The sequence below is a fragment of the Molothrus aeneus genome, chromosome Z (assembly GCF_037042795.1).
Source record: "Molothrus aeneus isolate 106 chromosome Z, BPBGC_Maene_1.0, whole genome shotgun sequence".
Taxonomy (NCBI): domain Eukaryota; kingdom Metazoa; phylum Chordata; class Aves; order Passeriformes; family Icteridae; genus Molothrus; species Molothrus aeneus.
The window spans coordinates 69990787-70015116 of NC_089680.1; the positions used below are offsets into that span (position 1 = coordinate 69990787).

Here is a 24330-nt window from a genome sequence, read left to right on the forward strand (position 1 = left end):
CAAGAGTAATTTACATTGTTCGTAGTAAATGCCATATTGTTGCTTAAGTTGAAAGTAGTGATGCCTGAAGACCAGCTTTACTGTTTTATAAATCTTATTTTGAGGGGTACGTTAATAGAGTTTCTGTAACTACAGTAAAGCCTGCACCACCAATGCAGCAATGAAGAAAGATTTATTTCTTTTTTCCTCCTGAAAATCAAAAATTCACCATTTCCTTGAAACTAGGGAGTCAAATTCCTTTTTCTCGTTGTTTAACAGGTCAAGATCCATGCAAGAGCAACCCCTGCCTCAATGGTGGTACCTGCTACCCTCGTGGTTCCTTCTACATCTGTACCTGTCTGCCAGGTTTCAACGGGGAACAGTGTGAATTAGGTAAGCTGGTGCCATCTGGCTGCTGATCAACTCGAGTTTAAAGCTCTTGAACATGAGATCTGGTGTGCTTTAGAGTTGAAGGCTGCATGGACATTTGAGAAATTTTACACCGAGGCCTTACTTTGGGACAATTAAATGGAGAGTTCCCCATTGTTTCTCCCCTTTTCCCTCTCTCTATAAAGTGCACAGATTTGTGCACACACACAGGGGTTAAGGGAACTGCAAATGAACTGCAGGAGCTGGAATTCACAGCATTGAATTCAAAACCACACCAAATAAAAAAAATATACATTAATATTTGGGATACTTCTTTAAGAGCTTACCATAGTTATTTGAAAGGCTGGTAAGATAAAATATTCCCAAATGTGAGTGGGAAGCTGAGAACTAAACACAAACTTGAAAATTTTTGCGGGAAATTTTAGATATTATCACAATCATATGCATCTTTGGTACAAATTAGTATTTTGGTAACAATTTCAGCTGAGGAACTTCTTCCAGTTGCCTGTGACATCTTTGCACCTCCTGTGACTGTAGATTTCAAGAGACTCACCTGTGTGGTTCAGAATAACCAATTTTCCCTCCAGAAAGCCAGCCAAAGTATGATAAGATGACTGGAACAAGTAAGACCAGCATAAAATTTGACCAGAGCATATTTTAAAATAGAAATATATATATTTTTAAGCCTGCTACATGATGCAGCAATTATTCCTAGCTGTTTGTTTGTAGATTATGTCCAGGTTCTCTCTTATATTTTAATGAGTGAACCACAACCAGCAGTTCATTTCTGGATGGAGATGTTTGCAAAATCTGTGTGGAAGTCTACGCTGTGATTGTTTGAGAGGAACAGCACTCATTAGGAAACTTCATATGGTCTTCTTCATGAGGAGCCACACTAGCTTACAACCTGCGCAAAAGCAACCCATGCTGAAAATAATTGTATAAAATGAACTTGTGCTCCAGTTTAAAAGGTGAAGACAAGGTATTTTAGCAGCTAGAAGAGGCAGGGACAGACCTGTTATTTGTTTACTGTGCGAGACCGTGAGTGCTATGATGTTTTGTCCTTATCTCGATAAGATTAGACAAGAAAGAAATGAGAAATGCAAACCAATGAGAATCCAGAGCCTGCTGCTCTGCAGACTGAAATTAGCAGTCTGTTTAATGCTAAATGATAAGTTGGTTCCCAATATTTGAGTTTCATGAAGATATTCGAGGCCCCTGGTGGTTAATGGGAATTTCTGTTGTGCCAGGGTCACGCACACGAGTCAGATTTTCCACCAGGAGAAGGCTGCGTGGCATTCCTCCCTCTCATCCCCACAGCCACCACTGGGATCTTTTGCAATACTTCATTCTTCTGCTCTGAACTGGTCCCAGTCACCAGCCTGACTGAGGCTGCAGAGCATTTCCCTGCTGGCAGCTGGGAGGGTGATGAAACCAGTTTTGTTTTCTGCTGCAGATATCGATGAGTGCCAGTCCAACCCGTGCCGGAACGGAGCCACGTGCATCGACAGCCTCAACACCTTCACCTGCCTGTGCCTGCCCAGCTACGTTGGGGCTCTCTGTGAGCAAGGTAAGGGCTGTTCCCTCACCTGTGCTGCTGCACACTCATTTCCAGCCCAAAATCCTTCTGGAGTAACAGGGCAAGGCCTCCTAAAAATGAGAAGGTGGAAGAATCCGACAAAAATCTGCGGGAAGTCACCAGTGGTGAGGAGAGCTCCTGATTTTTGTTAGACTTCCCTGACTTGTGGTTCAGGGTGTTTTCCCATCTCTCACTTTGCACAAGCCCTGTCCACATGCTAAGCTGAGTGGAAGCCATGTACAAACCATAAACTGATATGTGGGGCAATTTCTGTGTCAAAACAACAGCTCTCAGGTGTTGCTTTTCAGCAACAGTTTTCAGGTGGCTCCAAGCCTCGTTGTTTATGCTGCCTTGCAAACAGCAGGGAAGACACATAATGAGGCTCTCTCATTATTGTAGTGATGCTTAATGAGTGAGAGCAGAGTTACTTTGTGGCTGAGTTTCTCTCTTAAAAAATTACATGTGGTGTGAGAGACATGTCAGAACCCATCACCTCCAAAAAGCATCAGTAGGAATAGGTTAGTGAATAAGACAGATTATATATTCCTCCACTGGGGACCACAGCTTTGACAACTTCATCCTACAATTTTCAAAAATATTTGTGCTGGGATTCTTTTAGGAAAAGTAGGTGCAGGATTATCATCACAAGGAGATTGTAAAAGGCTTTCTATGCTGAACAGCTGAAATAAGATTGAATATCCAAGTGCCTGTAGTTGTTAGAAAATTGCCTGCAAGAAACCTCACAGAATTTACAGGAAACATTTGCAGTGCAAGATGCTTACTCAATATGTGGGAGGAGGAATAGGGTAGCAACATTTGTTCTGTCATTAAAATTAATGAAGGCATTTCCGTGGGAAAAAGAAATAGTGCTTGCTAAACTAATGAAAATATGTTTTTCTTTTTCCTTCAGCTGAATGATTTTTGCCACAGGTGAATGAACTAAACCTTTGGATTTGTTTAATTAATATTGTGTATTTTCATGTTTGTTTCTCAGCTTCAGTGAAGAGTGGTTTGCAAACTCTTCCAGCTCAACCTGTAGAGATCTTTGTTAAAGATGAAAAATCTCAGAGCTGATCAGCTCCAGCATTTTTACTGTTTAACCTTTTCATCAGTCTGGCTAACCTTGTAACTTGAGAAGGCTTTCTGAGCCTTGCCTCCCAAATTAAAAATTGACAGTGTTTTCACACCAAAACAAATAAATGTTCTCACTCCCTTCCTCCTCCCCTTCATTCCAGCAAATCCATAGCAGTGAGTGGTTCTGAGTGCCATGGTAGCTTTAAGCTGCTTTTTATGACCAACCTGAGAGTGCATTTTAGGTGGTTAATGGGAACATTTCCTAGTTTGTCAATCAGAACCAGAGCTGTGCTCTCTCAGCTTTGGAATTTAAATTTCCTCCACTTAAAGTCCTGCAGTGGTTTGGGACTTGGGAAAAGGTTTTAGTGCCAAATTTCCACTCCACCAGACAAAATAAAACTGTGTTGGCAATTCAGACATGGTTGTCTGGCAAGCAGGCTTTATTTCAAGGCATCAGTCCTGACCTCACTAGATTTAAAGACCAGCCAGGACGACAGAATGTGCACCTCGGTGCCACAGGAAAGGTGGAGCTCAGCACACCAAGATTATATTTCATTACTTCTTTTTTTTTTTAAATTTAATTTCAAATATACTATTCATTTTAGAAAGCTTCAAAAAAAAAAAAAAAAAGAATCAGGCTGAAGGGATTTCTTAGGCACAGTGCTGAGCATTCAAAATGCTGTGGGAGGGAATGGGAGCAGGGAGCATGCACTGCCCTTGGAAATGAAGCTCAGAGCAGGTCGCCACATCTGCACCCACTGCACTGGTGCAGAAGGAAATGCAGAGCTCGGAATCTCACCCAAGTGCCCCTGTGGGACTGCTCTGGACTGAGGGATCTTGGACAGGGGTATCATGCTTGTGTCAGCATGTGGAGGGGATGTGACCAGGGGACAGCACAGCTGCACGGCAGGGAGCTCTGGCAGGTGGTGCAGTTGAAGGAACCTTCTGGGTGATCTAATCCAGGCTGAGGCAAATCAGTCCTGAGACTCGGGGAGCTGGAACTGGCTCCCTGACAGCCCTTCCTCTTGCCAGGTGGAAAGAGTTCAGCAATCTGAGCCGGGGAACATCTTCCTGAAGCGAGCTGGATTTGTCAGATGTTAGAAATAGTGCAGCTGAAAGTTCCCTCAAAAGTTTGCCTTTGAACTAGATTGTTAGCTCAGTTAAGCTAATCATCACTTCTGGTGCCAGTGAGATTAAAAGGGACAATACCCTCTTTTGCCCACCACCTTTTCAAAGGAAAGATGGATGTTCTGCTTGTCACTTTTTGACATTTGAACATCGCCCCTTAAAATTCATAAATATCCCCAAAACACTTTCCCAAAGAGTGACAGGAGATTACAGTAAATCTTGGTGTGAGATTTATTCTGGGAGTTTTATTCTGGGAGAGCCAATCAATGATCTTTTCATTGTCATCCCTCTGTGAAAAGCCCCTATCACAACTCTCAGGAAATGGTAGAGACTTGCAACTTGAACCTCGATTTTAAGGGCAAGTTCTCTTTATGAGAACTGGACAGACACATCTGTGGATTTTCCTCTTCCTTCCTCAGCTGGCTAGAGTTTCCTTTTCTTTTTCTCCTTTTTCTGCTGTAGCTGGTGTCTACCTGCTCTCAATGAATGTTTTAAGCCTAAGGTTTGGCTTGCTTGCAGCTGGACATGTGTGCAAAAATGGCACATGTGTGTTTGTAACAGAATGCGCCTCCTTGGGATAATTCAACCAGCTGCTCTCTTCCAGTTTCTGAAAACAAAACAACGGTGGGTTTTTAACCACCCTACCAGGAATCATGTGTTCTTATAACCCAGGTTCATTGTTTCAATGTCTGTGATTACTCCAGTCTCGTTTAATTCACTTTGTTCCCAGGGCTTGGTTGGTTGGGGTTGAAGTAGTTGAGAAGGGCTCAGGGAAAAGGTAATTTCAGAAAACAGATGGTCTCCTACTGATGTCTATCAGCTGAAAAGAGATTATTTTGGATATTTACTAGAGAAATGGGTTTCTCCTTGAGATGTGTGGGCTAAGTGGCCTCCAGCATTTCCTCATTAGCTGAAGGAGAGAGTCACTGATAAAATTCACAGCTGAGTAAGACTCTCATTATGTTCTGGTACCTGTGTCAGTCTTTATTTCCTTTAAGCCCCTTCTGGAATTTCTTTAAAGACAATGGACCTATTGACAGCAGCACTGAAAAAAACCAGTCCCTATTTATGTATCAAACCCACTGAGAACTCTTTTTTAAGTGCAGTGTTAAGGGATGTGGTTACACATGTTCAGCTGCAGTTACAGAGAACAGAAGCTGTGAGACTAACTCCTTGCACACACCACTGAAAACCCCTGTAAATTGTCATAAACCCTGGATGAGTTTTAAAACACCACAAATATGGTGAGCAGTGTTTCAGTCCTTCTGTCAGATGCTGGAGTAAGGTTACACGAGTCTGTGGCTGGGTACACAATGAATGTGAAGTATTGCATTCAATAAGCGCTTGCACCTACTCTGCTCACTGTGGCTGGGTCAGAAAATTTACCTGCAATTGGTGTCTACTAATTCAGTAGACACTAATTCAGTGGTTCAGTAAAGGCACGGAAAATTTATACCCATATGGAACCCTTTTACCTTTCTGTCACCCTTTCAGCTTTCCTTGAGTAAGGGTTGCACACGGAGGACAAAGCTCTGCAGAGATGAAATTGTCCTCACAGTTTTACTTGTCTGGTTTGCATTTTTCATCCTCTATCATCTTGGATCTTTCTTTCCCTTATATGTTTTTTCCCCTCTTCTTGTCAACCTCTCCTCTAAAAAAAAAAAAACAAACCAACCCCCAAAAATGCCAACAAAAGCAAAATGCTTTGAAAAACCCCAGAATCCCCAGCCACTCTCCAACCCCAAACAAAAAAATCCTCTTTTCCAGCATCAAAAAACATCATGTATTTTATAGCCATAGTTCTGGTTTGTTCCATTTTGTTGTTTTGGTTTTTTTTAAGATTTGGGATATACACAGGTGCAGAAAATGACTTAACTTTTTGTCAGTGTTTGGCACCTTTTTTCTTTAGAAGAGAAATTGTGTGATTTTTTGTAAGAGAAATTGTGTTATAATTCATGTTCAGGCCATTATATCTAACTAAGTAAACACAGTCCTCTCAGTTTTGTATTTTCAAGCCCCTTTGCCTCCCCTCAAGTGTGCCTTCTCTCAAATCCTTCACTTCTTCCCTAGCAGAAGCCAGGGAAGGTTTGATTAGAATAGCCTGGAAATCCTCTCTGGCCACGTTTTTCTCAGCTCCTTGTTACTATCTGACTTGTTTCCTGTGGGACAAAGGAGTCCCTGAACAAGATAAATAATAAAATCTTAAGTGCCTTCACAATAGGTCTGTTAGTCAGCTCTCTGTGGTTAAACAAATGTTCTAGAAAGCCCAAGGCAGACTAAACTTTAAAAATTACCTAGATGCCAGAGATTAAAGCTGTGTCTGCAGCCTGCACCTCACACAGAATACAAAGAGGGAAAAGATAAAAAAGCTAACAATTTGGTTATGTAGATTACATTCCTTTTCTTATAGCTGGGATGACTCAAGGCACAAGCAGTTTTCTACAGTTCAGCTTCCTGGAAATAGAAGGGACATAATCAGTGTAAGCTTGATTATGTCTTTGCATTTGGTACATTTATGTCAATACTGATGACTTTTGGGAAACTATTTTGATATCAGACTCCTCAGACAATGACTACATTATTAGTGTCAGAGAAATTCTGATAAGCCTCAGACGTGGCTTTTGCCACATTTTGTTTGCACTTTGTAATCCATTTATGTACATGTAAAATCTAGTTTGTGTCATGGGAGATTTAAACCCTTTTTTTTTTTTTTTGAAAAATAGACAATTTGGTGAATCAGGATGGAAATGGCCTCTTCCTGCTGTGAATTAAAAACCTGTGCTGGGAAAAACTGCTTTTTAGGTGGTAGTAGCAGCTCAAACCTAAGTAATCCCTTAGTTAAGGTACTTGAAGCCATCATCCTTTGGCATGTACTGCAATATTTGGCTGTTTCTGTATTCAGGCAAAAAGAGCCCCTTTGGCCAGAGAATGTTATTGACCCCTGACTGCGTTGACTGACTGAGAATGAGAAATCCACTTTCCAGCCCAGAACATCTCCATAACTCTGCAGAGGCTGGAACACCTCTGGAGAGGCTTCAGACACCGTTTTGCTCAGGGGGCTGATAAAATTTGTTGGGAAGTGGCTGATTCCTGGTGGGGAGGTGGGTGGGTGGGGTGGGGGAGGCCGGGCCTTGTGTTTCTGTTCCTCAGCATCCTGAGGCCCCTCAGGGTGAGCCATCCCGTGCTGAGATAGCTGTGGCTGAAACACGCTGTAACCTCTTGCTGAAATGTCCTTTATGATGCCATTGCATCTGTCATGGCTTCAAACTGCCTGCCTTTCCCCTGTTGTTTCTCCCACTCCTGCCTAAAACTGCCTCTTATCACTGGCAGGTCCTTCCCATCCTCAAGCACAGCTGAGAGGTCACACAATCAGACACTTGTTTTGCCCATCTTATTAATGCTGATTTTTTTCCTGTGATTCATCCCTGCAGAAGCAAACTTGGAACTGAAACTCTTGGGGTTTTTTTGCCATCTATTCTGTTTACAGCTGCCTAACCTTGACAGAATAATTAACGTCAAATCCATTTTGTTCCTGTTCCAAGGCTTGTGTTCATTTCTCTTGTGCATCATGGCTGGTGTGAATCCTCTCTGTGATGCATTCTTATCAGCACCACGCCTCATGCAAGCACAGGCAATGTGCAATTTCATTACTTTTTATTTCAGCTTTGCAAACCTCCTAACAAACTGATGCCTAAAGTTGACTTCATCAAGAAAGATGGGTTTTGGGGGAGGATTTGGAGGCCTGAGCTCAGAAAGATAATATTGCAGCTTTGCTCCTGCAGACTAAACAATTACAATAATTTCCCTTCATATAATTTTGAGTTATCAGTTTCTTCCAAACTTAAGTTAGTACAGTGACTTGAAGAACCATTTGTCCTTGCAAGTAAAAATTCCCATCCACACATACAGGCTCAGAAAACTGGTGAAATGAAGGTTCACTGCAGTCCAACATCCAGGGATTTCATCCATCCAGGGTGACAGATGTGGATGTCTTCTGAAATTGCCCAGATTCAGCTCAATTCAATCAGTGGAAACCCACAAAGTTTCCAATTGCAATTATATGCCTTAGATAAGTAATAGTCTTGCAGTTTGTGCTGGAAGTGGGTAAACAGAACTGCCTGAAAGTGAGGTCTCAAGGATGGGTGTACCGAGACTGGGCAAGCAGAACTACCTGAAAATGAGGTTCAAATGATGAGTGTTTGATTTTGCATGCCTTGACAAAAATGGGTTTTTCTTGAAGCTTTGTCCCACAGAAAATCCCTTGGTGTAGATGAGACGTGCCTGGTTTTGATGCACTGACCAAACGTGCCTGGTTTTGGTCCACTGATCAAATGTGCCTGATTTTGGTTGATTATCAAATATGTCTTGTTTTGATCCATTGACCAAAAGTGCCTGGTTTTGGTTGATTGATCAAACATGCTTGGTTTGGTCCACTGATCAAACATGCCTGGTTTTGGTGTGTTGACCAAATGTGCCTGGTATTGGTCCATTGACCAAACATGCCTCATTTTTGTCCATTGATCAAATGTGCCTGATTTTGGTGCACTGACCAAACATGCCTGATTGTTGTCCATTGATCAAATGTGCCTGATTTTGGTGCACTGACCAAACATGCCTGATTGTTGTCCATTGATGAAACATGTCTGATTTTGGTCCATTGATCAAATATGTCTTGTTTTGGTGCCTTGACCAAACGTGCCTAATTTTGGTTGATTGATCAAATGTGCCTGATTTTGGTCCATTGACCAAACGTGCCTGGTTTTGGTTGATTGATCAAACATGCCTCGTCTTTGTGCATTGGCCAAATGTGCCTCATTTCGGTCCATTCACCAAATGTGCCTGATTTTGCTCCATTGATCAAACACGCCTGGTTTTGATGCACCCACCAAACATGCCTGATTTTGGAGCACTGACAGGAATGTGCTTTGTCTGACTGCTGCAGACACGGAGACCTGTGACTACGGCTGGCACAAGTTCCAGGGTCAGTGCTACAAGTACTTCGCGCACCGGCGCACGTGGGACACGGCGGAGCGGGAGTGCCGCCTGCAGGGAGCACACCTGACCAGCATCCTCTCCCATGAGGAGCAGATCTTCGTCAACCGTGCGTACCCACGGGCCTCCTCTGCCTCACACCGCGGGTGACACCACACCAGGGACAGCTGGGGGTGTCAGGGAGTGTCCAAAGGAGGGGCGTGGAGATGGAGAAGGGTCTGGACGGGAGCTGAGGTCACTTGGGTGGTTCGGATGGAGAAGAGAGATTGAGGTCAGGCCTCAGTGTGGTCCCCAACATCCTCTGAGGGGCATTTCTGATCTCTGCTCCCTGTGGCAGGGTCAGAACCTCAGGGAATGGCCTGAAGGTGTGTCAGGGCAGGTTGAGGTAGGACTTTAGGGAAAAGTTCTTATCCCAGAGTGTGCTGGGCACTGCCCAGGCTCCCCAGGGAATGGGCATGGCCTCAAGGCTCTAGATTTCTGATCAAAACTAAAGGATTTTCCTTTAATTTTGCCCGTGTGGTGTTGGAAAAATTTCTGATGACTGGTGGAATAGGTTCTGCAAAAGAGCTGTTTAAAAAATTTAAAACATGCAGCGCTTTATTCAAGTGCATTTGAGGCAAAGCCTTTGCTCCAGGAAGCAAAGACAAAGCCTTTGCTGCCAGAACTCCAGGAACATTTGAAATACTCTCCCAGGGATGCCCAGGGTGGGATTGTTGGGGTGTCTGTGCAGGCACAGGGGCTGAACTGATGGTCCCTGTGGGTCCCATCCAGCTCAGGATATTCTGTGTCTCTAAACAAGAGAGATCACTGAGGGTGTAGAGATGGTGAGATCTCCTCCTCACCACTCAGCTTTTGCATCTCCAACTTAAAACATACTTTAAAATGTTAAATAAAAGGCACACTTTGTGTTATAAATGCTTACTTCTGCACTTAATACAAGTTTTCCATCACTATTAAGTTATTATTTGTTAAATAGAAAATACTTTTTTGGGGGCGGGATGAGAACAAGAACTTTTGTTTTGGCATTGAGTCTTTTTGAAACATTTTGTTTTCTGGAGACTTTAAGGTATTTTGTGCATATCACACATTTTTGTGCACATGGTGACATCAACACAATGCCTCCATAATTAGGCATAAAGAAATAGCTACTGTGTTGTATTGTAAAATTTAGACAACAATGGCCACAGCCCAACCAAAGCTTGAAAAATGTGGATTAGAATATGTGATTTTAATTTTTTTTTTCTTTTCTTCCTGTCATACCCTCTCAGGTAGGAAATTAACTCTCTTTGCTGTAGTAGACATCCCTGGGAGTGAAGAGACAGGGTCCTTTAAAACTGTTAGATGAGAATCTGCATTTTTATACACATCCCAAATTAAAACCAAGAAGCTGAAAAAGAGCCTCTAAACCAGTCTTTAGCACAAAGAGCAGAAACAATCTTAAGAACAGGATGTCTGATTCACTCCGCATAAAATTATTTTCTTTGGTGAAGCCTCTTCCATTTATGGGAAAATTAATGAAAACACCCTTCTGGTTCCCTAGGTATTGGCCATGACTACCAGTGGATTGGCCTCAATGACAAGATGTTTGAGCGTGACTTCCGCTGGACTGATGGTAGCCCACTGGTAAGATGCCTTTGAGCTGAAATCACTCACTCATTTCTTTTTGTGGTGGCTTATCAAATTCCCACTAGCAATGAGGGAAGCTGCATTAAGGAAAAAAAAAAAAACAAACCAACAAAAAACCCCCCAAAAAAAAACAGCCAAAAAAAACCCCCACTGTCGCTAAATACGGACCCAAGCAAACAGCCAGTAAATTCATTTTGGGATACCTAATATTTTGTGGTTTAGCTCTAAGGTCTTGTTCTCAGTTCCTGTTATTGTATGTGTGGGAGCTCTCTAAGGTTTCACATAGAAATACTCAAAAATCTGAGACTGTGGTAATTTAAGGGTCTCTGCTGGAGCTGGTTTGTGATCTTGCCTTGCGCAAGGCCGTGTGTGGCAAATCTCCTCACGCACCAGGATGCATTTTTGGGTGATGACCTGGCACTCCACTCTTGGCCTTTGCTGGGTCTCTGGGGTGCACAGAGGAGCCTCACAAGTATTTCTGGAGCCTGCTCTGTGGTGCAGCTCTGCAGCAGACATCCTCAGCTGGTTCAGGGGGCCTGTAACCCCTAATTCTGGCATAAAACTTTAAGATGCTGTTGATACCTCCTGACTTTAAACAAAAAGGAAAATCAGCAGAAGGAGAGGGAAAACATCTTCACCCACCATTGAAAAACCTAAATCAAAGAGCTGATGGATGTAGGAAATGATCAAACTTTTCCCCATCCAAAATAATCTCTTCTGTAGGAGGAACAGGTGATTCATTTGCTGTTGAGCACCCAGTGGAGAACATTACATTAAGAAAAAGCCCAAACTGGTTATTATTTTCCCTTCCAGTAGTGAACTTTTAAATCAGAGAGCATCTGGACACACCTGTTGTTGCTGCAGACCATGTGGCTGCAGCTGGTGTGGAAAGACACCTGGGGCAAGGCAGGCTTCACTTATTGCCATTGCATGTAAATAACCACAACCTAAAAGTGCTCTTAAAGGGCTTATAAACCAGACATTTCTTGGGGACATGGCTGTGTGTGGCAGGTGACAGCAAAGAGGGGTGGGAAATGGTGGTGAAGCTTTCTGTTGCCTCACTGGTGGCTCAGGGTGGTACCAAGGCCCCCTTGGTGATTCCAGACATCAGCTGTAAAATAAGGTAAATATATATAATATATAGTGCTTATATATTCCAAAAGCAGAGTTGTTGTGACACTAATTAATCACCCTGGTCTAGTGGAAGGTGTCCCTGCCCATGGTCCTTCTCAATCCAAACCATTCTGAGATTCTATGAATTTGAGGAAATTAAAATTGGAGCTGAGATCATATTTTTTAATTCAGGCTACTGACCGAATGGGCATTATATTTTTACTGTAATTTTCAATGTTAAGAAATTAAGATATTCAAGGAACAGAGTAGTACCATCTGTCCAACAGATTTCTGCTTTGATTGATCTTTTTTTCCACCTTATTTTTCTTTCATTTTTAACCACTTCCCTCTGTCTCTTCCTTCGGAAACAATTTAGGTGTCTCCTGAAATCATTTATGTTCATTGCTTCAATAGATTTTCCTCATAACTTATTCCATATGGTTTTTGGATCCCATGGTTCTGAGCAGCTGCCTCATTTGTTCCTTTTTCTTTGGCTTTTAACTTATTTCTCATACTTTCTAACCACTCTTGTTGTTACAATGATTTATTACTTCTCTAGTAATTAATAAGAATGATAACATAATTAAATACATGCATCCAATCTATTTCCCTGATGTTCTCCTAAAATTGCACTGAATTTAAATACTATGCAGGTGGAAAATCTGCCTCTTTTATGGGTGTGCAGGTGAGCAAGATTTATGATGGCTTTAAATTCATTAGCATAATTTGTGATCATAAAAACCAGCATCATTACACCAACACTCAGGCTCTAAATTGAATTTCTGAGTTTAGAGGTGACTCTTGCCTATAGCCAAAATTTAAATAGCCTTGACTTGTTTTATATATCAGGGTGCATGTGTATTCAGCTGTTTCTAAATTTGTTTCCCAGCTCTATGCACTCTCCAAAAAATATTGTCTATTCACAATTCCATTCAAGACTTCTGGCATGGGGAAAAATTTGTCAAGTGTGCTGGGGATCCCCCTGATATCAGTTTTCTTGGAGATACTATCAGAAGAGTGATTGTGCAGCTACAAGTGGTGCACATTCATCTTTATTTTGATACTTCCTTGAATTTTCTCCAATAACAGCTTGGTCCAATCCAAAAAATCATGTTTGCATGACTTTATGAGGTTTTATGGATTAAAAATAAATCCCTGACAGTTCTTATGCTTTGTGCACTTAAAAGAAAAAGCAAATTAACAACAACAACAACGACGACAACAAGACATGCTGTGGGTGACAAGTTTCTCTTTCACACAAATTTTCCTTCTGAACCAAAGCAAGCCCCTGGAATTGGGAATTGGGAATGCTTGAAGCACAGGCTTCACTACTGGAGACACAGAAAAAGCTTTATATTACTTGGGTACTCATTCCCCACCAACACAAGGAAACCAACAGAAATATGCAGCACACTGACAGCAACTCTTTTGCCAGAGATTTTATTGGCAATTTTGGGAAAAGGGATAAAATACCTTTTTTTTTTTTTCTTTGCACCTAAAACGTTTTCCAACCAATGGGTTCAATGGAAGGAAATCATTAATTTTTTGACATTTTCAGCCCCTGACAAGTTGTGTTTTTCCAGGTTTTTTTTAAACTGAAGCCAAGAGCCAGCCACCATTAAACATGATATTTGGGCAAAGCATGTAAATGAGAATATAGAATTAAGGTTCTTGCTGGGAAACCTACACTGAACTTAAAGTAGCCTTGACAGGGTCTCAGCCCTTCTGGAAAAGACTGTTTAGTTACCTAATAGTGGATGAAGTATAGTCAGCCACTTTTGATACCTTGGAATTATTCCTTTTTCACGCCTATAGAAAATACTCGCTGTTAAGAATTCATCAAAACCAGCAGCACCAGTCAGGAAAAAAAAAACAACAAAAAAAAAAAAACCCAAAACCCAAACCCTCTGTATTCCTGTGCACATTTTTTGTGCTTCAACTGGAATTTATGTTAAACTTGGAAAAATAGTGCCAGTAAGCAAGTTTTGGAAAAGATGAAGAGTGATCTTGGAAATTCACACTCTGGCTCTCAGGGTTCCTGGAGGAAAATGTTAGTGTCTTGAATAATGAAGTGAATACAATCAAATTCAGTGAGAAAGCAAGAAATAGTGTTTAAATCTTCTCAGCCCGTATGACTTTTGTCCATATTTGCATTGAGTCTCCCTGTTTTCCATTAAAAACCCCAGCTTTGAGGACAAGAAAAATTATCCTAATAAATAGAAACAGGCCCACTCCTAAATCACATTATTGGAGGTTCTGGTCCTGAAACGAGACCTTGAGGAAGCTTTTTGATCTGCCTCACTGAAATGTCTGATGCATCATTATCTGTGAGATTTCAGAGGGATTGGGCAAGTTTGTTTCTTAACTGTAGAGTGGTTTTAATTCAACACCAGTTAGCAGTTTCCTGCCTTTCAGGCAAAATGGCACAATCTTGTGCAGATAAAGCCTCACCATCTGCTGGTGAAACACACATTTTCAGCTTGTTGTACCCACTGCAACCCAAACACAGACTGGGCTCGAGAGAACAAAATTAATTGAATAAAGTGGTTGTGTCCCACCTCTCATGCCCTAAAGTTTAATTGTCAGCTCAGGTGGCACTTTGCATAAAGAAAATGGTTTTCAGGTAACTGGTCTATCATTACAGGTTATATTTTTTTGGCAAATGAATTTGCTTATATTTGTCTTTCTTTTTTTAAAATTTTCTTTACAAACAAATTGGGATCTTCTTGGCTAAGACCAGAACATATCTTCAAAGTGCTCCTTGGCTAAGCTTAGGGCACATTTTCCAATGAGCAGAATAAAATAGGCTTTAATTACAGTAAGCTGAGGGATCAATGACTGCTCACATGTATCTGCTTTTTTTTTTTTCCTGATTTGCTGTGCTGTACCTGGATGGTAGGGAGCAATCTTTCCTCATCTACATCATGTCCCTGCCCTCTTTTTTATTTTATTCCTCCTATTTATTTATTTTTCTGTTTTTGAAAGAAATAACTTCTCAGTGGTTCTGTTGGGTGGGAGAGCTGGAATTCATGTTCTCGAGCTGATGGGACACACAGCAGAACAATTTTTTGGGCAAAAACAACAACACCTTTTTTTTTGTATGAAGGGGAAGGAGTTGTTGGCAGCTGTGTTAGTGCAGATCCTCACACGTGGAGCAAATTCAGTGAGAGCTGGGACCACTGACACTGGTCTGGGGCTGGGAGCATCACCTGAGGTTGTGTGGACCAGCAGGAAGCTGCAAGCTTTGGCAAATCTGCCTGGTCCCTGATTTCAGACAATTTGTCCCAAAAGTGAAGGTGGTGAGAGCAGCCCCTGAGGTGCGTTCAGAGAACTTGCAGCACCCCAGCTCTTTTGGAGCTTTGTTAATCATGAATTCCTGAAAATCAAGCCAATTTCTGCTCAAGATGTTTCAGGTATGATTACATTGATGGATTCAAGAGGCAGGGGAGAATAATATAGTGGTTTTTAGAGCAGTTTTGCTAGCTCTGCTTTTCTTCTGTTCAGGGTAGTTATAGGGCTGTTTGTTGGCTTTGGTGTGGGAGAACATTATTTTCCCTCTGATATGCAGTCTACAGTGCAATGAAAATGGCTATATGTAGTCTTTATTTACATTTAGAAAATTACAGAATCTAAATTGTTCTTGCACTTTACTCTAGATTTTTCTCCCAGCATTTCTGCAACAGTGAACAACACTTTCAAGTATGTCTCAAGCACAATCTTCATCCCACAATTATCTATAAGGCTCTAAGCAGTGAAAACAAACACATTTGGCAAAAAACCCACAGTGTTGCAGGAGAAGGAAGCAAACACTCACACAACCGTGTGACCAGAGTAATTTGCCTGCTTGGATCTTTTTATACTTTAAATGTGATGCAACACACAAGTACAGAACAACAGAACTTACATTATCAGCTGGGGCATTTAATAATTGATCAAAGGGAGAGGGGACACTACGGGAAGCTTGAAAATACACCAGCAAAATCGAATTTAAATAATTCACTTAGCTCTGTGAATGGTAACTCTTACAGCTGTAAAGCACACCCATCCAAACAGGGGAAGAGAAAAAAAAAAAAAAAGAGAGAAAAAAAATGTGGTGTTGCTTTTGGCAGCTCCCCCTTTGTGTTTGCTAAGGACCCTTGTGAGCAGGCAGAGCAGACAAGGAGCCCTTTGGAGCTATTCATGTTATGGATTAAGCACATACAGCAACTTGGGGCAGTGCCCAGGGCCCCCTGCCCCACGAGGGGGGTTTTTCACATCCCCTGGAAAACGCTGCTGATAATTAGTGCTTTGTAGGGCGGTGAGCTCACTGCCATTACATAAGATTAGTGCTGTAATAAGGAGCTGGCCAGCGTCTGTGGCCAGATTGTCTGTCACTGGGAGAATGCTGCCAGCCAGGAAAGGGATGGGGAATATTGCCACTTTTAAAGCTGTACAGGGACCCTGGCTTGGGCTTTTTTTCCTCCCCTTCAGCACAGGGGTGTTTATGCTTTGTGTTCTGCAAAGCTGGTTCTTTGGGTTGTCAGTGTTAGGTAGGTACATTAAAAGAAAAAATTAAAAAAAAAAATTAAGAAAAAGAAGGAAAACAACCCAGAAACTTAATTCTGGCAAAAAACAAAGCCCTCTCTTTTCCTTCCTTTATTGGTCGGTGAATCAGAAGGCTTTAACTTGAGCAAATCTGTAACTGCACCCCTCTCAGAAAGAGAAACTTCATTGAACACACACACACACACAAAAAACCCAAAACCTTCAAAAGGCATGGAGTATTGTAGTGAAGGAGCCTGCCTCTGAGGGTTAAGTAAAGCAAACAAACTAAAAAAGTGCTGTAGTCAGCTGCAAACAAAAAGCTCATTGTGCCCATGTCCCGCAGGATCCTTGGAGAAGGAGATTTTAAAGCTACCAAATGTTTTGGTTCTGTGCTGCAGTCAGTCATTACGGCCTCTTTTTAAGATGCTCATTTGACCCACGTTTAAATGGAGGAGAACTATATAATGTTATTAATGACAGGTATATTTTTGGTTCAGGATGTCGTAACGAGGGCCTCCTGGACAAAGTGGAGTTTTGTCTTGTTTTTAGCAGGGGGGGTCAGCAGTTACTTCAGAGACTTGTTACTGCTGGGCTGAAATTACTCGTTACTCTGGGCTAAAATTCTTGGACAGCTTCAAACCTGCAGTAATTCAGTAATTGTTGACAAAGTGCAGGATTTTCCTTCTTTTTTTTTTTTTTTTTTTTTTTTCTCGCTTGGTAGCTGTGCACAAAAAGATTAAGTCACACCCCACACAATTTGCATTGTGCTGCTAATATATATTCGTGTCAGTGTGACTCCAAAACAAACATGAGTTACACCAAACCAGCACTTACCACCCTACTTTCTTTCTTTCTTTCTTTCTTTGCCACTCATTTTAATGTGATTTCTCAGCTGCTAAAGTGACTTCTGAGAGCCCATCACACACAGCATACCCTCAAAATTGAACTGTACAGTGTGTGATGAAAACTATTATTCTGAAAACAACACATGGTAAAGACCAGGTAAAAGTCCACGGCTTCATTTAGCTTTGAAAGAGTTAATGAAAGTTATAATTCTGAGTAATTATAATTTTGGAGCAACTCTGGGCTTTGGAGCAAGCAGACAGCGTCACCTAGTGGGATTTCACTGCCTGTTTTCTGCTCCTCATGGAAAAATCGTCCTTCCATGGTATTGCTTTAAAAACATCCCAGACCTAGCCATCTGCTCCACTATACCATCATTTCTTCCCAAAACTATGGGACTGACGGGGCTTTTATGTTTCAATTTCTTCAGGTAGCCTTCTTTTCCCACTGGTTGAATTTAAACTAATTAGGTTTCTTCCCCAAATTATTTCCTTTTGCAGAGCTCTTCCTGCTTATTCAATCTGCAGTCGCTTTTTGTGGATAGATCCACATGAATGTGTGTTTTCCAGAGTCCCTTTCGTTTTTTTGCAAGCTGCTGCATGGGACCAAAAAAGTTTCCCAATACATTCCATCTCTCTGTAACCAAAAAATCCAACCCCTGCAAGTGAAATCTTTTTGCAGAAGTATTTAGCAAAGCTCCTCCTGGGAGCTTGTCTTGCTCACAGTGTGACTCAGTCATGGGGAGTGTTGGGTTCCTGCCTGGTCCAAACCCTGCCAGTTTCCCAAATCCTATGCAAATAAAACTCAGATTAGGAGCTAAAGGGAAGCCATTCAACCAGAACCTTAAAAAAAAAAAATATCAGGATCACGACATGTGATTTTTGTGTGTACTTGTAGATAGGTTTAAATATAGGAGCTGTCTTCAAATTGATTTGAGTTTCTCCCAGCAATGATTTATGCACACATTTGGTGCCTCCTTCAGGCAATTATTTTAGCATCTGTCTGAATCTGCATGTGAACTTCTCTGTGATCATCCCCCTTAAGGCATAACCCACGCCTTAAATCAAGGTGTGTGCTTAAATTCTCACTGAATGGAGTTTTTAATCTCAAGAACGCTTTTGGTGAGTTCTGTCAGTCTGCTTCCTCTCACAGAATTTAACAGAAAAATCCTTTGCAGGACTGGAGGGAATTTTCCGGGAACGGAGCCTGCACTGTAAGATAGCTTGTTGTCTTTCCCATGCAAAAATGCATTTAAATACTAGGTGACCTTAATGGAAGTATCTCATACATTGCCAAATCTTCACAGAAATCTGGTTGATTTTTTTTTTTTTTCCTACGGAAAAGAAACGCAATCCTGTTTAAACTTCCCAAGTGTCTCCTGTAACAGCATCAGTGCTGATACACAGTCCCAAACGAGGGTTTCCTGGACTGATGCATGTGCTCATTGTAACCTCGTGCTGATCTTGTTGAAGTTCAGCCACCGAGTAATTCCCGAGACTCACTGAAAGTGAGATGTAATTTTTATTTAAGCTGCCCAATTATAACAACTCCCACAGAGAGAGACTCATTCAGGGCCTTTCCTGATAAAGATTTCTAAGACTTTTTCTGCTTTTATGTTGAAAAAAAGAAAAAAAAAATAGTATTCCTGTTCTTATCAGAGCTATGGCAGGAGAAGAAAATGGTGTTAGTAAGGTTTGCAGTGGTGTTTTCAGCTTAGTGATAAATACCAGGCAGGAAATGTTGCTTCACTTTGAGATGAAATGGCACAGAAAGTATCCAATCAGCCAGGCCCTACCTCTTCCATTGTTGATTTTTCTCTAATTTGCCTCATTAGTCTTGCACTAAGGAGGAATCAGATAAGGAAGTAGTCGGAAGGAAAGAAAATAAAAATCACAACTGCAAGCTCCAAAAAGTGCCAAGACAGATTTGTAAAGACAGCTTAGTTTAACATGCTGAAAACATGTTTCCTTTCCCCAGAAGGAAAAGCCTTAACCTGTAAATCTAAATGGATGTATTTCAAGTAAATGATTTCCTAGATTCAGCCCTATACAGAAGATTATTGGCCTTTACACAATACCGAGGTCAAGCAGTAAAGTTTTGTTGGCATCTGTGGTTTTTTTATTGTGCTTCGTTAAACACAATGCTTGTTGGCTGTTTTGGAGTGATTGATCTCAGGCACTTGATGAGCCTTTTGGAGATAAAAGGAGGGCTGAAATTTCCAAAGGAGTGCCTCAAAGCTGAGATACTGCTGGATCCACCTGTGCAGTGCAAGCACCTGAAAGAGCTGAGCGGATTACCCATTAGTGAGGAAATGGGCGCATGAAGAAAGGCTGCTTATCTGAGATTTTAAATAACAAATCTCACGAGGTGGGACCTTGTCCACGATGGGAAGATTATGCCCCTTCTGTTTAATTAGCAGCCATCTGAATGAGAATAGCTAGTGACTGGCTAATAAAGTTTTCTGCTTTACAGCTCTTGCTGCAGTCCTGGCGTTTTTAAGCCCGTTTTATGTGACAAGCCACCCAACACGACTGCGAATTTCCATAAAAGGAAATCCTCCCCAAAAATGTGGAACTTAATAAAACGTCCTCATGGGCTTTTGAAGCCATCATATCCAAACTCCTCCTGTGAGGCAAGAGAATAGATTTTTTCCCTGTTTTATGGGCTGTGGATGGCCAGCCAAGTGCATTATCTAGTGCCACGTAGGAAGCCTGAAGAGCTGAATCCCAACTGGGCTCCAGCTCTAAGTCAGGGACCATCCACACTCTGCAGGAAAATTTTCAGGGCCTTTGAGCAGAGAAAGCCAGAACAAATAAATCCAGTGTGACAGAGAAGGCTTTGATTTCAACAATAAAACCAAACAAGTACAAGTAAGATTGTACAACTAATTATTGCGGTATAATTAAAAGCACAAAGGGTATAAACTCCACTTCTCATCCTGAAATGATGGTCAGGCAGACTCCCCAAGGACCAAAGGGAAGGTACAGGGACCAAACCCCTGTCCCTGGGGCTGGGTCCTGCAGTCACCTGGCTGCACAGAAGCCTCAGGTTTTTGAGGAAAAGTCCCAATCACCCTGCCATTGAGGATTTTGAGAGTTTTTCAGAGTGGGTGGTGCAGTGGTGTCTGCCTGAGCCTGTGGTCTGTGCTTGATCAAGGTTGGGTTGTGGCAAAAAACAGAATAAAAAAAATTTTAGCTGATTTTTGGTTTCAGTTGGACGGGGCTTGGAACAACTTGTTCTAGTGGAAGGTGTCCCTGCCATGGCAGGGGGTGGCACTGGATGATTTTAAAGGTTCCTTTCAACCCAAACCATGCTGAGATTCTGTGATTGCTCTGGACCTCCTTTTCCACAGCTGGAGGAGAAGTGTGGCCAGACAAACCTCCTCTGAGGTACATTTTGTGTCTTGTACATCATTAAGATTATATGTCCAGAAACGTACATTCTGGAAGCACTTTGCATTTTAATACAGAGAAAAAATTAATGTCTTTTGCGGTAATGTTGCTTAAAGAACAGAGTAGTGATGGTTTTCAGGTCACTCTGTGCAATCACCCAGTGTCAATATTTCTGACAAGGGCTAGAAACCTTACAGCAACTTTTCTTCCATGTATTCACCAACTATTTGATTCTATTTAGGTTTTGTCTTATGAATGATGCAGCATTGCCAAAGGTTTTTTTCCCATTAATTTTTTGCTGGTATGGTTTTACTGGAGATGGTGCAGTCACCCAGATCTACACCAGTGGAAACCAGATTCATGCCTATGCTCATGCAAAGATCTATTCCATAAGGGAAATGCAAAATATTAGTTCATTTGTCCAGTAGCCTATTCCACTCAAATTGTGAGAATCTCCTTGTATCATTGTCCCACATTGTCAGTGTCTAAATAAGGAACTGGAAAACTACAGAGGGGCTGGGTGGGGACCTAAGAAAGCAATTCAGCAGTCTGGAACTTCCTCTGCTAAGCAATTCTGGCACCAGACCCAGGCAAAATCAGAGCTCCTCAGCCAAAATAAATCTGTGCAATGACGATATCAGATGTGAGGTAACAGCAAGTCATGCTGGAGGATATCAGACATTCTTGAGCAAACCACAGGGCCTAGATGTAATACTCTGCCACTACGCTGCAGACCTGCCAGCTAAGCAAACACGAATTTTGGAGTCATTTTGGCAAGGCAAGTAAGAGCATATGGAGTCTGTGTGCTGAGGGTGGGAGCTGGCAGGCTGCTGAGCACCTCCAGCTCACACGCCCCCAATAGCCACTAAATATCCTTCATTCCCACACTCTCATCCCTATGGAAGCAAGCGGCTCTGCAGTGTTATTTCCACCAGAAACAGCTGCAAGGCTTGCTGAAATCTTTCCTTGGCTCTCAGGACGTTATTGATGGAACATTCTGACACTAACCTTATAGTTTTCTTTAATTTTTGTACCTATGCGCATGTTCTTGAAAGCAAATGGATCCTAAATTTGAGTAAATTAGTTGGTGTGCACTGTAATTTAAGGCTGTTAAACACTGAAAAGTTGAGATGGAGTTAATTTAGTTCCAGCTGAAAAGGGGTATGTTTTATTAGAGGTAATAAATTCAGTGCAGAACAAATTTATTCAGACTGTGCTGGTTAAATTGCCTGGATAATTAAAACCTATGATGGGTAAGATGACACGTGGTAGGAAAAGGTTAAGTATTTAACTCATTTTCCTTTCATACTTTGATTCATTGTAAGGTAAATACTACTTGTGTGGGGTATGTTAACTTTATTTCTAAAATGTGTTCACCCAGGCAGTGAATAGGGGTTATTTCACGAAGTTAAGAAAATAGAAAACTAAACTTTTATGACATTTGTACGGGCCAGCTTTAGTCAGAAAGATGTAAGCACTGGGGAAAATATAAGCAGTGTAGAAACTGTGTCATTTTGCCCATACAAGGGGCTAGCTGCCTGGGTAGTGTCTGGCATTTATGTGAATTCCAGTTCTTACAGATAGCTATTTTTATCCTTCCCTAAATTCTTCCTGGAGTGACACAACAGAAATCCCAGCAAAAATCGCAAATTTTAGGAGTAGTTTCCAAATTGAAAATTTTAGGAGTAGTTTTCCAAATATTCTCTCACTTTTCTTGACACAACATTATGCAAATCTCAGATTCCTGTGCGTTGTTTGGGAGCAAAATGAGGGATTATCCCACCTCTGCTGGCTGCCAGGACAGGAGGCTGTATGGGCCCTGACAAGAACTGCTGCACAGGTTTCAATCAGCCTGACAAAAGTGTCGCTACTTTTCCTGCTGGTTGATTGTAAAAACGGACTGAATCCTCCCAAATTTTCACCCAAAAATGACATTGTGCTGGTATTTCACAGCCATTCGAAGGTTCTTTTGTCAGTTTTTGTTTGTTTGTTTGTTTTGCACGTACCAAAACTTGTATTTCTACTTCTAAATGTAGTGCATTTTGAAGAAGCACTTTCTGCTGCTATTCATATATTTTCATAGATGTTTGAGGCTGGTTTTTCAACAGAAGGCAGAATTTGAATCAACATTTCTAAAGCTGAGAGGCTGCTCTCTGGGCTCAGACTGCCACCTAGCATTTTTAGTTGAAACACCAATCTCTGTGGTTTTGGGGGCCACATTCTGACTCTTTCACTCATGTTGCACCTAAGTCTGCATGTCATCCCTGTGGAATGACTTCATTAACTGGATGAAATCATCCAATGCCATAAATAATCCAAGTCTGGGAAATTAATCTGTAACTTCTCACTTAGTAGATGTGCTCTAATGAGGGTCATGGGATATTTATTTTCTTGCATTATATTTCATGATATTTATGTAGGAAAGAGTGTTTTTGACACACTTAGGATCCAGTTTTGCTCGTGTCTCTTTGTTTTGTTCACCTGACATCAGTTTACAGCAAATGAGAAGTTAGACCAGAGTATTTTTCCCCTTGAGATATTCTTTAACATAGTGGGAGGATATTATAAATATACCTTTGTTTAGCCCACTCTTAGCAGCCTGAATCAAACAGTTGAGATTGCTTCTCACCACAGGTGATATCATGTGCTCTTTTGTTAATGTAAATATTCTCCAGCACTGGGAATGATGGTTTTGCTTCTCTTTTCTGCAGCAATATGAGAACTGGAGACCAAACCAGCCAGACAGCTTCTTTTCTGCTGGGGAAGACTGTGTTGTTATAATCTGGCATGAGAACGGGCAGTGGAATGATGTCCCATGCAATTACCACCTCACTTACACCTGCAAGAAAGGAACAGGTATAAACTTTGCAGTGACAAAAGCATAATTTGCTAGATTGCCATTCAGTACTTCTGACCAGGTTCTCTGGACCTTGATGGATCCATCAGTTTTCAGTCCTTTTGAACATGTCACTGAGGATGACATGAAGAGCCCTAAAAAAAGGACTTTTCCCTTAAATGCTTGTAGTAACTTCACTGGCTTTCAGGTTTCTTTGTGTGAATATGCCAACTTTTTGGCTTAAATTTACTTTTAGAATTTAAACCAAAAAGGCAATACTGACCACAATATCTGCCATTTTCCAATTTCCAGCACTATTAGTTTTGGTTTACAGGACTGGAGATCTACAGGACAGACTGATCCCTCTGTCCTTTTCTGGATATTCCTTTGGGATTCCAGATGAGGTCCCTCGTCACCTTCCCTTAGCCAGAGCTCAGAGGCTGGTCCCAGCTCAAACTGGGCTCACAAACTGAAGTTTTGGGTGATGCTCTCTCTTCCTTCCAGTGGCTTGTGGCCAGCCTCCCGTGGTGGAAAATGCAAAGACCTTTGGGAAGATGAAGCCTCGTTATGAGATCAACTCCCTCATCAGATACCACTGCAAGGATGGCTTCATCCAGCGCCACATCCCGACCATCCGCTGCCAGGGGAACGGACGATGGGATATGCCCAAAATTACTTGCATGAATCGTGAGTTCTCTGAAAGAAAAACACTGGCACATCAGAAACAGCGGGCTGGTTTGAGATAATTAAGTATTGAATGTGTATTTTAAGAGAGGAGCAAGTCTGGTAGGACAGATCATGGTGAAAAAACACCAAGCATCCGAAAGGAATGGAAATTTTCCTCTTCTGTGTCT

The 24330-nt window shown here is 41.6% G+C and overlaps 1 protein-coding gene across 2 annotated transcripts in view; it reads left to right on the forward strand.

The window, feature by feature from the left end:
* VCAN (versican) overlaps positions 1 to 24330 on the forward strand; it is a 99103-nt gene that overhangs the window by 73412 nt on the left and 1361 nt on the right. For both annotated transcript variants that reach the window (XM_066568851.1, XM_066568852.1), the window contains exons 9-14: positions 259 to 372; positions 1826 to 1939; positions 9093 to 9251; positions 10683 to 10765; positions 23352 to 23496; positions 23981 to 24163. In XM_066568851.1, coding sequence (XP_066424948.1) covers positions 259 to 372; positions 1826 to 1939; positions 9093 to 9251; positions 10683 to 10765; positions 23352 to 23496; positions 23981 to 24163 — 798 coding nt within the window. The remainder of the gene's footprint in view (positions 1 to 258; positions 373 to 1825; positions 1940 to 9092; positions 9252 to 10682; positions 10766 to 23351; positions 23497 to 23980; positions 24164 to 24330) is intronic.